The sequence below is a fragment of the Pinus tabuliformis genome, chromosome Q (assembly GCF_031772625.1).
Source record: "Pinus tabuliformis cultivar Carrire ecotype Pingquan chromosome Q, CPIR1, whole genome shotgun sequence".
Taxonomy (NCBI): Eukaryota; Viridiplantae; Streptophyta; class Pinopsida; order Pinales; family Pinaceae; genus Pinus; species Pinus tabuliformis.
The window spans coordinates 931,153,907-931,170,425 of NC_142296.1; the positions used below are offsets into that span (position 1 = coordinate 931,153,907).

The 16,519-nt window shown below is 36.7% G+C and overlaps 1 protein-coding gene across 1 annotated transcript; it reads right to left on the bottom strand.

Annotated features, from left to right (window-relative positions):
* Positions 1-10,656: 10,656 nt before the first annotated feature.
* LOC149222518 (uncharacterized) lies at positions 10,657-11,796 on the bottom strand. Its single transcript, XM_089387617.1, has 2 exons — positions 11,780-11,796; positions 10,657-11,638 (listed from the first exon to the last, which is right to left on the bottom strand). The coding sequence occupies exons 1-2, from the start codon at positions 11,794-11,796 to the stop codon at positions 10,657-10,659; spliced, it is 999 nt and encodes a 332-aa protein (XP_089243743.1).
* Positions 11,797-16,519: the final 4,723 nt, after the last annotated feature.

The following is a 16,519-nucleotide window of genomic DNA, read 5'->3' on the forward strand; positions in this document are numbered from 1 at the left end:
TTACTGGATGGCATATCACGTTGTTAGGTGGCTGACAGACTTGGTTTCCCTCTGGGCAAGTTGAGGCCACCTAACTATCTGTTATGTGGATGTAACTTGCTTTTATATTAATGAAAAAAGAAAGCCCTGCCAAGCTTACAAAAAAAATAAGTATCAAAATTTGAAAATAAACATTTAAAAATATGTAATGATAAATATAACAAAATTAACCCAAACAAATTATATAAACAATAAAGAATTAATTATATTTCTTTATCTTATAATTTATAATTTACATTATATCTAAAATTTATATAATCATTACTCTACAATAAATTATTTGGTTATTATTGTATTATGAAATATTATGTAAATCATAAAATTGAAAATTTAAATTTCTAAAAATAAAACCAAAATAAAAATTACTTCCATTATTATCTTATTTTTCTTTTTCCCACTAATTTTATCTAAAAAATAAATAAATAAAATAAAATCTTCATCTATCAACATAATACAACTTCCCATGTAGCCCCAAGGGTTAGCTCAATCGGTGGGCCTTGCCAGATGGGAGGTCACAGGGTCAATTCCCGAAAGCTCTTGGGGTCAAGTCTTTAGGCTAAAGGACATCAGCCCAAATTTTTCAAGTGGACGTAGCACCACCCATTGACCAAAAATGTTCGTAAACCACCCATAAAAAATAAATAAATAAATACAATTGACCAAAAATGTCCGTAAACCATCCATAAAAAATAAATAAATAAATACAACTTCCCATGTGCGCCAAACATCTTAATTAGTTTCATATTTATGAAAATAATAAAACCATATGTTTCCCTCAAACAACATCATTGTCATCTCCATTCACAGAAGGAATAATGATCGTTTCTTTGGTCATTAAATAATATAAAAGATATTGGTAAAGTAAAGTGATTAAAATAAATTAATAAAGGCGAACGCTATATTCGGTTGGATGTTGGATCTCGGGATTGTGATTGACTTTCCCGTTTAATTCTTGTATTTTAAACACGTGCAATTAAATTATAAGGTTTTGTAACATTTTTTAATCCTCACTTATCATTTCTTTCCATTCAGATTTGACTTTTCATAAAAATGAGTACATTTATTTATCCATTATCTTCCATTTTCATCTAATTTTCCGTCCGTCCCCCACCCAACTTGTAATATTAAACAATTATTTGTTTTATCCACCGCCCTCGTTTTATATTTAATTTTTCCTTAATTTATATTACATCTTTCACTTTCTTTTCTCTTTTAGTGACCGTATCCCTTTATTCACGTTTATCCATTCTTACTATGCCACAATGCACTTTTGTCTTTTCTATTCTATTAATGTTATGATACAGTGAAAGAATGTGAGTGATTAAAGACTTTTACAAGTAATTATATGATAGAGATTTCGAAATAACATTCTGTAATATGTATGATTTGTTTAATATTTCGAGTGATTGATCCTTAATAATAGATAAAGTTACTATCCAAAATGTGGAATATATTACACGTTTCAAGTGATTGGTCTTGAATGATAGATAGAGTCACCATGCAAAATGTTGAACATATCACACATATTATATAGTGTTATTCCAGAAATCTCTACAATAAAAATGATTTTTTTAAATAAATTAAATATTTTTTAATAATAATTTTTATGTATATATATGAGTGCAAATGGATGGAGTCTTATTCATTTAAATATGGACATTTTCAACATGTCCTTGTCTTTAGAAATGTAGTCAGTATGCAAAAGCATGTGGAAGTTATTAAGATGTAGAGGATATAGAGGGCAAGGACTATTAATATAGATTGTTTTATAGATGTTGATATAATTTTTTTGGTATGATTGTATCATATGCCAATATAGAAAAAATAGAGACTTGGTTTTCTCTATCCCTCTCCAATTGTAAAAGCACAGGGTCCATGGAAGAAAGATGCATCGAGGCGCAATAGTGGTAACATTGTCTTCCTCAAGCTTGAATCTTCTAGCTCGAGTCTAATCTTATTGATTAGTTCCATTGTGAGCTCAACAAATTCACTATGAGCCTTGATTCTCTTGTCTCAAACGCTAATCCATTGGCCATTTTCATGATCACATTTCTCATACTTTATCTTATGCAACCTTTGTTATTTGTAGCACCTATCCTAATGTTGTATTTGACTACATTAAAATTGGATAATGAAATGGGTCTTAGGTCTAGCAAAAGAAGGTTCTAATGGGGGTCCAAGGAAAATGTCATAAATTCTTTCCCTTAGAAGCCTCTCGAGTTTGTTCCCAAATCCTAGAAGAATGTCATGAAGGTAGTCAAGGATTACCACAAATTGTTTTCCAATAAAGTAAAGTAAGAGATGGCACAACTACATAACTCAATCCTCTAAACAATAAAGAAGCTTTCTAAAGAGCATAATGAAACTAAATTTGAGGGTATATGAGTTTCTCTCATACAATGAAACCAAAATCTTTAGGCTCACTAAATTCACTAAACTCAACAAAACCTTTATATCACAATTTTTTTTTGGAGGAAATGGAGCAACCACAACATCTTACCCTCCATAAATTGGACTTGACGGATGAGAATTTTGAAGCAATCTTTAGGGTAATGTTTGATATTTACATCAAAGTATTTATGTTAGGTCCCTATACTACTAGTGTAACCCCTTATTGTTATTAGTACAACCCCCTTATTATATTGTTGCGCCCATGTAGTCCCCATATTGTTATTATTGTGCCCCACAGAAGCCCACTAGATTATTATTGTTATGTCGGCTCTGATTATATTATGATCCCTTAGACTCTTATATATAGAAAGAAGGTCTTGTCATTTGTATCATCCAAGAATTGTTCATTTGTGTAATGTAAAGGAGGTTGCCCCCTCGAAGAGGCTTATTTTGTAGGCGTTTATCTATCTTTTCTATCTTTTTGTGAGCTGGTTGCATAACATTTGGTATCAGAGCTTTGGATTCTAGGGTTTCGCTGCTCTAAACAGGTCATCGTGGAATTTTCGCTATAACTTTTTTTCTCCGACGTTTCAGAAGCTCAAAAAAAAAACCCATTTGAGAGGAAATCTCGTTGAACCTCGGGTTCGAATTTCAGATCTTGTCTCGCTATATTTTAGGATATATGATCTGAGGAAGTTAGGGTTTTTGCAAGCTCCAGAATTTCATCTAAAATAGGTCATCGTGGAATTTTCACTATAACTTTTTCGCTACGAAGTTTCAGAACCTAAACAAAAAACCCATTTGAGAATAAATCAGTCTGAACCTCGGGTCCGAATTTCAGATCTTGTCTCGCTATATTTTCAGATATGATCTGAGGAATTTAGGGTTTTTGCAGACTCCCAAATTACATCTTAAATAGGTGACCTTGGGAAAATCGTCATAACTTTCTCTCTGAGCATCAGATTGAAATTTCATAAGAAGTTACAGAAAGAAGACAGATTGTATTTTTTTTGGGTATTATTTTTAGAACCTAAGGTTGAAACAGTGACATGTGGCACGTCGTACAAGTTCACTCTACTAAACTAGTCTATAATTAAGTCATCATTGGAGATTGGGAATAAATCTTTCTTTAGGAATCCAATTGTGATCAAACTTACGAAGTTAGAAAGAGGACTTAGAGGGCTATTACAGACCTAAATTTAAGAACTTAGAGATCCGAAAGTACAGAGTTACAATCGTTTGAAGATCGAGCTCCTAAAATCAAGGAAAGGTGAGATGATGAAGTTTGATGGCAAGGATATGGTAAATTGGATACTACAGATGGAGAAATATTTTGATCTACATGGTGTACCACTGTTACAAAAGGTACGTATTGCATCTAATTATTTAGAACCGAATCAATTTTTATGGTATAAAGGGCTTTGTTCTCGTAAACCACTTGTCACGTGGTCAATTTTCACAGAGGAAATGATAGCACATTATGAGGATACAAAGAGAAACACCTTCTTTAGCCAATTGATAAATCTCAAACAAAAGGGTTCAATGGCAGAGCACATTGAGGACTTCCAAAAATTGAATATAAGGGTAAATGATATTCCAGAGAAGAAAATGGTTGATGTCTTCATAGGGACTTTAAAGGATAACATTCAACACGAGGTTCGTCTTTGGGAACCTGATTCATTGGAGAAGGCATTTAGGTTGGCAAGAAAAATTGAAAGCAAAATTATGGAAACATGGAATCCCACCACTCACGAATATAATTATGGAAGTGTTTTTTCTCCTAGCATTCCAAAACCTACAAGGTTTACACCACAATAATTGGAAGAACAAAGATAAAAGGGCTTTGTTACAATTGTGATCGCAAATACACTAAAGGTCGTAAGTGTGATGAGAAGAAATTATTTTACATAGATTATGAAGAGGAGGAAGAAAAGGATCAAGAAACATTAAAAGAAAAGGATATACACCAGGAACCCACCCCAGAGAAAGAAGAAATGAATCCAACCATATCTTGTAAAGCATTGGAAAGAATTACCACTCCTTAAACTCTCAAGATAGAAAGACATATCAAGAAGAAAAAGGTTCAAGAAGTGAAAGATCACATCGAGAAAGAAGAAATGAATCTGAACATATCTTGTAATGCATTGACCAGAATTACCATTCCTCAAACTATCAATATAGAAGGACATATCAAGAAGAAAAATGTTCAAGAAGTGAAAGATCACATCGAGCATCAAGAAATGAATCCGACCATATCTTGTAATTCATTGGAAGAAATTACCACTCCTCAAACTAGCAAGATAGAAGGACATATCAAGAAGAAAAGGTAAAAGTGTTGATTGATTCGAGCAGTACCCATAACTTTATTCATTGTAAGATAGCCAAGGAATTGAATTGCTTCCTATATCCAGCACCAGAGTGTCAAGTGATGGTTGCAAGTGGAGGAACCATAAATTGCTCTGGAAAGTGTCATAATATCAAGCTATCCATGGGAGAATATGTATTGAATAGCCCAATGCTTTCCATTCCAATGGGTGGTGCTGATGTTTTACTAGGAATCCAATGGCTACGATCTTTGGGTACGATAGCTTTTAATTTTCAAGAACTTTTCTTGAAATTTTTTTGGGAAGGAAAGGAAGTTGAATTGAGGAGTATCAAAGGGAAACCAGGAAAGATAATCAACTCTAACAACATGACAAAGCTTCTAAATAAAGAACAACGGGGCGTAATTGCACAATTATGTTCACTAGAGGATCCCACATCGAAATCATGTATTTCTCCAGATCTCCAAAACGTTTTGGACAATCATTCCAAGGTATTTGAGACTCCCAAAGGCTTCCCACCTATTAGTGATCATGATCATGCTATTCATTTGTTTCTAGGAAATGTTCCTCCAAACATCAGGCCTTACAGATATCCATATGCCTAAAGGAGTGAGAACTCATTCAAAAGTTGCAAAAGATCCCAGTTCAAACAATATTACAAGAACTTGACAAGGAAGGAAAAATCATATTGGCACCTGAAGCAGTCACAGAACCGAGAAATCGACAGCTACGAAATAGATCAATTTCAGAGTATCTCATCAAGTGGATGAACTTACCCACTGAAGATTTCAAATGGGAGGACAAGAATTTATACAGAAGCATCAACAACTACTCAAGTGTCGAGGACAACACTTTTTGAAGGAGAGGGGCATGTTAGTTCCCTATACTACTAATGTAACCCCTTATTGTTATTAGTACAACCCCCTTATTATATTGTTGTGCCCATGTAGTCCCCATATTGTTATTATTATGCCCCATAGAAGCTCACTATTGTTATTATTATGCCCTTACATTATTATTGTTATGTCGGGTCTGATTATATTATGACCCCTTAGACTCCTATATATAGAAAGGAGGTCTTGTCATTTGTATCATCCAAGAATTGCTCATTTGTGTAATGTAAAGGAGCTTCCCCCCTCGAAGAAGCTTATTTTGTAGGCATTTATCTATCTTTCTATCTTTTTGTGCGCTGGTTTCATAACAATGTAGCCCCAGTACAGGGACAATAACCCTCTAATAGTATCCAAGCATACTCAATGTTTAAAAAGCACAACATCTAACCTGATTCTCATTATTGAAGATCCCATACTGCAATAAGATACACAAAATGCATAGACATAAGCAAATAGTCTTGTAGGCTAGCTAACCTTATTCTACTTTCTCATGTTTGGTGTCTTCACTAAAACTAATATATTCCTATGATTTGAATATTTTATTTCTTAAGATGCTAATAATGCTTTATAGACCATTTTTTTTATTAACCTTTATAATTAAAGTGCTTGTCTACACTTTAAAAATGAGTATTTTTTGTTTTGTTTTTAATTCGCTGCAATCTTAATTTTCCCACAAACAAGCATGATTATAATTTTTTTGGGATAAATTATAAACATAGAAAATAACTAATTTTAAAAATAAAAATAAAAAACTAAAAATCACATGAGACGTTTGTGTGAGGTTTTGTCCTCATACAATTTCAACTTCAAATCTCAAAAGAAAAAATTGAAAATTGCAAGCAATTATGAAGGATAAATGCTTTCCAATAAGATGTTTAGATTCAACCAGGCCTCATGCAATATTGACAATAACATCTCATAATTAGAAAAACCATCTTTCCCTCTGACATTAAAACTAACCTTACTCTAAATTCAACTTAATCATTTAAATCTATTCAATCATTCTATACCAATTATAAAAGAACCTCCAACCATATAAATATCATTTTGACCACCAACAAAACTTTAAATTCCCCCTAAAATATCATTCATGCAACAAAAGTGATAATGGTAATGATAGTAGTGAAACAAATGAAGGGAACTTCACTACCCTCACCGCTTAACTCATTGCGTAACTCACGTTTAAAGATGGGTTATCCATGTGCATCCCATCTTCCTTGACTTGGTAAACCCTCATTGCGTGGTCATTACACCAACCACCACGTGTTTGACAAAAATGGTCACCTTTCGCACGGATATTATTCGACTTTGGGTTTCAAGTTAAATATTGTTCATTTTAAAAGTTTGTTAACATTCTAGCAGTGGGTTATATTTTTTAATTAATTAACTTATTATAAATGTTTTTTTGTTTTGTTTTAAATGAAATATTTTTATATTTTATATATAAAATATATATGTTTAGGTTTTTAGGGAACTTAAGCCAACACCATTTCTCTTAACCATCATAAACACATCTAATTAACGATTTATTATAAATATTTATTATTATAGTGAGAAAAAATAAATGTATTTAAAATTAAAGAATTGTAATTTTTATTAATAACTTTAATACAAGTATATGTTAGTAAGAGTTTTGTTTTTTTAGAGGTTGTAGGGTTCAATGCAAAGAGGTAGGGTATGTACATTTTCATAAATGTAGTTGGTATCTTGTGTCACATGCAAAGGGGTCCTATACACCAATTTGATGTTTGACTTAGCCATAACTTTAAAATTAAATTATTATAATAATATATCATATAAAAAAAATATAAATACAAAATTAAATATGAGTTTTTATAGGTAGATCATTGTCCATACTTTAAATAGATTAAAACATAATGAAAGCGAGTCAAATATAATTGTCTCATATTCATTTTCCCCATAAATAACAAGGTATCATTATTTTTTCTTTGGAAAATACATCATTTGGAAAGTCCTAGTACTTCTCCTCATTTTGAGGATGATATTTTAGTGTAAAGTGGGTTGTGTAAACTATTACACACTAACTTGGTAGGCACATCATGTGAGGTCGACATATGCACAGGCAATCAACCCAAGGACTTGACCCTCATACCTCTTACTTACTATTTACAACTCTCAACCACTAGAGTTAGCCCCCCAAACTTTGCCCCTCTCTCAATATATAACACACCAACATAAATCAACCATCTTAACTCAAATTCTTTTAAGTATTGACAAATTTGCATCCTAATTGTGTTATTTTTTATCCCACTTGATATTCAATACATTTAGAATTAATATGTGTTACTACGTAAATTAGTCATGATTTTTTTTGTTTTTATCATGCTCAACGTTTAATGCATCTAAAATTAGAATGGATTTAAATTGGTGTGTACCTTAGAGCATATGTAATACAAAATTATTTGAAGGTTAATATTTTATGGTGTGGACAATAATTAATGGTATATCTAAGAACCAACTCACATCTGTTGAGATATAACGTAAGAATATGGGAACAATCCAAAGAGTCATGAAACAAAAGATTATATTGATTATGTGATAGAAATTGAGCAACCATTTTTCCTACACTTTCAAACATACTTACATATTAAAAAGATGTCAAACCTTTGTTGACAAACTTTTATTTTGTGGTAAGAATAATGTTTTCCATCTCTATTATCCTCTTTATTGTTATGCATAACTTTTATATTAACTTCTTATCAAAATATAAGCTTAAATATCTATAATTTTGGATTCTCTTTAATCACTTGCTATTAATATACCTTCACACAAAAATATAAAGCACATAATACATATGTTGGACCCTAGATATGTTATAGCATTTTCTATCCAAACCTTTTATTTACAAGCCATATTCATACCTTTACAACATATTATGTAACTATTATACTGCCAATTTTCACTAAATGCATTTATTTTACCTTGTGGTTAATTATTAATGATTTCTTGTATTTTTAATGATTAAATGAGTTTTTAAAATGGTTTTATCACTGATGGTTTACTAATGTGGTTATGTGGCCAAGAAGCATGTTCCACTACAAAAATTTCTATCTCTATATCAGTTCAGCAAATCGGTACTTAATTTTGCACTTGCACGAATGGAGGAAAAGAAATCAAAATTATAAATATGTTTTTCTTTCTCAAATAATGGTAAATTAGGTGCCACATGGGCTTAATATGTTGGTACACGCCTTGGAATATACCCATCTCACATGCGTGGGATTCTAGCACATGATTTAAGCAACAACCAAAAATATGTAACAATTTTGAAACTGCAATGTTTTGCCTCGCTTTTTGTGCATATGGTGGCCAATCTCAAGAATCTGGAAAATGAGTTTTTGCAAAACATAGCAATTTACTTGGATCTCATATCGTTTCCCAAAATTCAATATGGTTGCAAACTAACAACAAGTTCTTCGAAGTAGTTTTGTACAAAATTTCTGCAAAACCCTGATTGGCAAAACTATAAACAATCAACTTCATGCACGATTTCCGAGGTCATGGAATTGAATCGGGAAATTCCGGGAGAGGTGTTTGTTGATAATATGTAAAATTAGGCTTCATAGAAACAACTCCCCAAAATACATCATGGTCGAGAAGATATGGCTGGTTCTTTAATGCCAATTTGTATAAAATTACAAAAAAATCAAATTTCTGAGATTTTCCTCTAAAGTTGTAAATTCATTTTCTGAGTTTAGGGGATTGGATCTTATCCTTATTCACTAGTTTTTATGTATAAATAGAGCCTCATAGGACTGATAAAGGGGATCATGAGTTTGTAATTGAACATTTTTTTGTAAGAAGAAGATAAATTGTTGCAATGAAGATTAATCATTGAAGTTTGAGCATCTTGCTGATTTGAATTAGTTTTTTGGCACGTTGCTAGGTTGGGAAGGGCCCCTCTCAAGTAACACACTGGTTTTTATTCATAGAGTAGGGTAATATTTAGTTTTTTATTGATTGTAGATTTTATTTGATGTTTCTTTTCAATTTTGCATTAGATTTGTATTTCACATAGTATTATATTTATTGTTGCACTTTCATATATGTTAAGTAGAATACATTATGATCAAATTCGAATTGATTTTCTAGGCTTAAGAGTTAAGAGATCTTGAAGTTGGTTTCTTAATATACTTCATTATTTTGAATTTTAATTTCCAGATTTTCGGTACTTAATTCAGTACCAGAACCAGAATTGTAATTTCGGTACTTAATTCGGTACTAGAAACTAGACTCTACATCTGAATACTGAATAATATGTGGTTTGTAGTTTAGGATTATTTAATTGATTAAGAGCTTTGAAGTCACTTGGTAAAAGAGTCCTACAACAAATAAGAACCTACAATATATCATTATGACTCTAAGCCTGTTTAACATTTATTTTTGTTATTTTATTAACACATTTCTTGTAGTTTATTGTCTTGTTTTCTTTACTTGCCATAAATGTGTTTGTTTACAGTTGCCAATATTTATTTTCTACAACATGTTTAATGAGTTTTTATATGCATCAATATAGATTATAAACGCTGAAGTCTCAAGACCTAATAAGCTACATAAATAAAACCACATGAACATTGTTTGTTGGTAATGGGAGATTATGGTTTGAAACCTGATAAGCATTAGAGTCCCACAGTCTAATGATAAGTTATAATTCTTATTCATTGGTTCTTTCTAGTGTTAGTTGTTAGCATAACTTAGAATAGGCTCTAATCTTGCATTTCCTGTGCTTGCATCTTTAAGTCTTCTTCTTGTTTTGACAGAAAAGAGTAGGTTGATGTATTAATTCTTGGCTAGAAAGCCATAATTCAGATTACAAAGAGATGCACAGAGATCAGATTTCTCTTCTATCAGAATCCATTTGATTTCCCCTCCACTAAGCCTGCGATTTTTACTAGCTATAGTTCTTGTAAATTTATCTATCTTTCCTAAATTGCTGATACAGACAAACTGCTTCATTAAAAGGCAATAAAACATTTTAAGCAGGCTGTTTAAGGGATGGGGTCCCAGCGTTCCTCTCCATCTCTTAGGAGTGCTCCAGGGGGGAGAAGCACCGCTTTGTTGGCTTCAGCATCGGCTTCTTTATTGTTTTCTCTCTTAACATGAAGGAACTCCAGATTCTGGAAGGTGTTTGTCAGGACTCTAATTCTGCTCAGGAGTCTTGATAATCTTAAATCCGAGGGAGAGGATTTATCCACCATGGCCTTAATTATGGACTGGGAGTCTCCAAAGATGATTGCATCTTTGATGTCCAGAGAGATGAGCATCTTGAGTCCCTGAAGGAGAGCCAAGGCTTCAGCTTGGATGCTGGAGTTGAAGCCCACTCCCCAGGCATATCTAGATTTGATTCTGCCATCTGCATTTTTAATGACACCACCTACTCCAGAACTGTCGGGATTGCCCTTTGCGGCTCCGTCAAAGAACATAGTTTTTCTTGCCTTCATTTTGCATAACTCAACGAGTTCTTCAGTCTTGAGGAAGATTTGCCAGTGCTTTAGGGGAGGAGGAAGCCTGACTTTGTCAACGAACTGGAGGCCCAGAGAATCTCCCCAAGTTGCGTCTTGATCAATAAGGCCTTCTCTGTCCAACTGATCTCCCACACAGTCCTTCAGGTGACTTTTAATTTTGATCCAGATCATTTTATAATCGCTCTTTTTATCATTAAAAATCCTATTGTTTCGTTCCAACCAAATGTGCCAGCAGGTGATTTTAGGTAGGGCGAGCCAGGCAATTTTGATCTGAAGGTTCTGAGTGCCACCAGGATACCTGTGCATCCAATTAGCAAATAGGTCTGAGCAATGAATAGGCGTGGTAAAGTCAGTGTTCAGAGGACTTAACGCCTCCTTCCAAAGAGCAGATGCGAAATTGCATGAAAGCATCAAATGAGCCACTAATTCTTCATAGTTTTCGCACAGCGAGCAGGGTGAGGGACCGTTAACACCTCTTTTGCGCAATCTGTCTTCAGTCAGTATCCTGTGATGGCAAAGAAGCCAGCAAAATATATCAATCTTGGGGATCATTGAATGGGACTAGATCCCTGCCAAGGCCTCAGATCAGGCGGCGCGTTCGGATGCTGGTTGAGTTGTTTGTAGCCCTGCGAGACTGTATACTTACCTGGGATCGATCCCCATCCTCGTGCATCTGCTTTGCTGATATTTAGAGGAGATTTGCCTTTTAATTAACTGAGGAGATTGGAGTATTCTTTGGACGGGTGCGAGGGCACCTCAATATTTCTCAAGCGCTGCCAATTGTTGTTTTCCCATTGTGATAAATCTCACAGTGTTTTGACTCCAGCGATGTCCATCCACTCTTTTAACAGGGTCAGAGAATGATCATCCATGATGGGGTCGCTGCCCATAATGCGGTGCTCCCATATGTTAATACGCTTCCCATTTCCAGGGATCCAGTGCATGTGCTATTTGATTAAAGCAGAGGCTCTGTCACACAGCTTATGAATCATAGTTCCAGAGGTGGTGATAGGATTGTCAAGACAACGGACTCTCTGCCCACGGAAGTACTTTTTCCATAACACAAGCTGAGCCCAGCCCGGATTTGGAGCGATTATCCTCCATAACAGCTTTGCGCCCAAGGCAATATTTTGCTTGTTGATGTTCTTGAAATGCAGTCCCCCTTCCATTCTGGGCAAGGAGATTGTGTCCCAGCTTACTAAAGGAATTCTCTTCTCATTAGCTTTCCCTCCTTTCCAGAAAAAATTCCTGATATACTCCTCAATTTTCCTTGTGATTCCAAGAGGAGCCATCATCACTGCAACTTGATAGATAGGAAGGCTATTTAGAACAGCTTTTATTAGCACAGTCTTACCTGCTAGGTTGAGCCAGTTGTATCCCCAGGAACATATTTTTGACTTGATTTTTTCCAGCAAAGGCAACCAGTCTTTGCTAAGGGCTCTTTTTTGGAAGATAGGGAGACCCAGGTATTTGAAGGATGACCAAGCAGAGGAGGCTGCAAAACCAAAGCAGTTAGAAATGGCTTGGATCGTTCTGACCTTTATATTCCAACAGAATATGTGACATTTGCCTTTATTGAGGTTACTTCCTGAGTCCTCACAATAGACATCCAGCACTTCCTTGAATTTTTTAGCTGAAGGAAGGGAGGCAGCGCCCAGGAGAAGAGTATCATCCGCAAACAGAGCATGGTTTATGCTTTTGACGCCTCTTACGATGCTTATTCCCATTATTTCTTGATCAGCCTGCTTTTTATTCAAAAGGAAACTAAGGACGGAGGCTTGGAGGACGAAGAGCAAGGGTGATAAAGGGCACCCTTGCCTCAGCCCTCTGGAGGCTTTGAAAAAGTCTGTGGCCCTTCCATTCACCAAAGGGGCGATCCAAGGCTCACTGATACAAGCCTTGATCCAGGTGATGAATTTGGGACAAAACCCAAATTTGTGCAAGACATCCAGCAGAAATCTGTGCCTTACCCTATCAAAGGCACTTTCAAGATCTAGTTTGACCACCATGCCTTTCTCTTTCCGGGTCAAACTTGAGTGGATCGCCTCTTGGACCAGGATAAAGTTGTCCACAATCTATCTTCCCTAAATGAAACCTCCCTGGTTCTCTGGAATAATGGAAGGAAGAATAGATTTCAACCTATTGGCAATCACTTTTGTTATCAGTTTGTAACCTATGTTACAAAGGGAGATAGGGCGGAATCTGGAGAAAGTGTTGGCTCCTTTTTCCTTAGGGATAAGGGCTAAGAAAGCCGAGTTGGTACCTCCTCCTATTTTCTGGCAATCTTGAGATTTTCAAACCATTCTGCCTAAATCTTTTTCCACAATCTGCCAACAAGTTTACAAGAATCTGGCAGTGAAGCCATTTGGCCCGGAGCCTTGTCAGGCTCCATGATGAATAGGGCGGCTTTAATTTCATCATTAGTGACATCTGCTTCCAATAATTGGTTCTTTCTGGCCGAGATCAGAGTTGGTACCTCATTCACTAAGGATGATATCTGCCCCTGGTCCTCTTTTTCACTATACAGACTTTTGAAATGACGGAAGGCGGCATTTTTTATGCTTTGGATATCTCTGTGGGTATTGTTCTCTTCCTTGATTCAGAGATGGAGTTAAAAAAATTTCGAGCCTGGGATTGCTTATGAAAGAAAGCAGAGTTCCTATCTCCTGCCTTAAGCCAAAGCCTGCGCGATTTGACCCTCCAATACTCTTCCTCGGCCAAGCTTGCTTTTAGAAGCTTTTGCTGGACCTCAGCTTCCTTATCCAGGACTTCTTTTGTGATCTCTTCATTTTCCGCATTCAACTGATGGATCTCGAGGCATTTTTGAATCTTTTTTCTTTCCACTACTGGATTGGGAAGGGATTTAGCCCAAGTTTTCAATGCAGCCTTCACTCTCCTGAGCTTTTCTTCCCAAACGAAGAAGGCAGAGCCGTTGACAGGCTGCTTCCATGTGTTTTTTACTAGCTGCATGAAGGTCTGCTCCTTGACCCATAGGGGGCTGAATTTAAAAGGAATAGGGCCTTGATCCATATGGGCCACGAGATCTAGTTTGATGGGTCTGTGATCAGACATGCTGCAAGGGAGAATGAGCATTCTAGATTCTAAACCAAGAAGAAGAAAAGAACTTTGAACAAGAAATCTGTCTAACCTTGTAGCGATGTGACCCGGGTCGAGCCTTCTATTGGACCAGGTGTATTTGCCCGATGAGGGTTTGATGTTGATCATATCCCAATCCTGAAGCAGATCCTCCACCCATTCGCGCGCCGGGTCCCTTACTATGCTTCCTCCATGTTTTTCGGCCAATGATAAGGTGAGGTTTAGATCCCCAGCAATGATGATGTTTTCCAGGGCTTCAGAATCTGCCAATCCTCTAATGGATTCCCAACAGATCTTTTTCTCTCCAGCGCTAACTGGAGCATACACATTAATAAGGCAAAGGGTCTCATCTGAGTCCACATGCTTCAGCTTTGTGAACAACCAGTGAGAGTTGGCGACCTCTTGAACCTTCGCGAATTTGTTTGTGTTCCATAGAGGGCCAGGCCTCCTGAGGCACCCCGAGCTGAGACTGCTTGCCCTTCACTTCTTTTCCATATATTTTTGCCTATGTGGAGGAAGGCCTTGTCCTCCATTTTAGTCTCCTGGATGAGGAGTATGTCAGGAGAATAGGATCTTATCAGACTTTTGATGGCTTCTTCTTTTATTTTGCTCCCCATACCCCTACAGTTCCAGGAGACGATCTTCATCACTTGCTTTTGGAGTGGGGAGCTCCTTTGGAGCTCTGGATCTGGTTTCTAGTCATCTTCGGAGTTTTAGCCAAGAGTTTCTCGAGGGTAGGCTGGCTTCCTTGCACTTTGTCTTTGTATGTCTCCTGCTCTCTCTTTTCTCGGGCGGATTTTCGGCCTCTCATTGATCGTCTGGGCGAAGATTGTGCACCTGCTATTTCTCCTTCTTCTTCTGAATCCTCCGAACTTTGCACATCCTCAGTCTCTTCTGAGGGTATCTCTTCCGTTATGACTGCATTTTTTCGACTTGCTTTGACTCCGGTGGGGGCTCATTTTTAGATGGTCCTTCATTTTGTATCTCTGCTCCTTGAGAATTTTCTGTTGCTGAACTTAATTGAATGAATTTATTTCCTTGTTCTTCCATGTGAGGGGTTTGGAGCCCTGAGCCAGTCTGAGGGACTTTGGCATTGTTATTGCCAGATCTTGGTGCTTTGTTTTTGGATCTTTTAACCTGAGTCCATCCTTCCTCCTTACCCTTCTCTGCTTCACTGTTTTTCAGACAGCCTCTAGCAAAATGGTCGTAGACGTGGCATTTCCTGCACTTAAACGGGAGCTGCTCATAGTCTAGTTTTTGGACATGTGACCAACTACCCACTTTAATCTTTATCGCCTCAGGCAGACCGACCTCCAGATCAACTTCAACACAAATTCTAGCGCAGTCGAATTGATCTTTGTTGTTGGCACGCTCAATGAATTTACCTAAGGTATTTCCGATGTGCATGAGGGATTCCCAGTTCCAGCAATGCATTGGCAGATTGGGCAAACGGACCCACACAGGGACGGCTGAGGGGACGTCAACTGTTGGATCGAAATCAGGCGTCCATTTGTTAAGATACATACCTTGAGGGCCCATGATATAAGGGCCATTGCGGAATATCAGCTCCTTATCTTCTTTTTCAGCAAATTCAAACAGGAAGAAACCCTTCCCCAGAAAATACGAGGTAACTCTACTTTTAATGAGTGGCGCCCAGTTCCTTGCGACCCAGCTCTCTGTAGTTTTGGGGGAGGGCCAGAGCCTAGTGAACTGCCCAACCAAAGCACGCTCAGCAAGAGAGAGGGCAACCTGGATCGGCTTCTCGAGAGGAAGCGAGATCTCAGGGATGTCATCCAAGCGTTTTACAAATTTCGCGGCCTCGGACTTTTTCTTTTTAGGAAGGGATCTCAGTAGGTTAACAAAAGCCTCGGCTTCAGAAGGGGCCGAAGGAGGCTCCATTGGATCAACTTTAGCTCGCTCCAGTTGAGCTCAACCTTGAACAACGGGCATAGCCCCCAGATCAGCTCAGAACGATCAAGAAGACAGGGTCCGGATCACCAAAAGGAAGGATCAGCATCGCGCAGAGGGCCGAGGCGGCGGTTCAGCAGTCACTTGCATCTTTAAGTCTTACAATTCTGAATTCGATAATTAAATTTTGGAATTAGAGTGCATATAATCCCACCAACATTTTTGGTGTCGTTATCAGGGAGTTGCTAAAGGGATTAGAGCATAGTTATTTTCACGAGTTTTTTTTGTTGCATGATCTTAGTTACAAGGACAACTTGGGGCGAAGATAAAACGGTAATACGAGAGATAAGAACCTACACATCCACTTTGGTGTGGTTGCTCC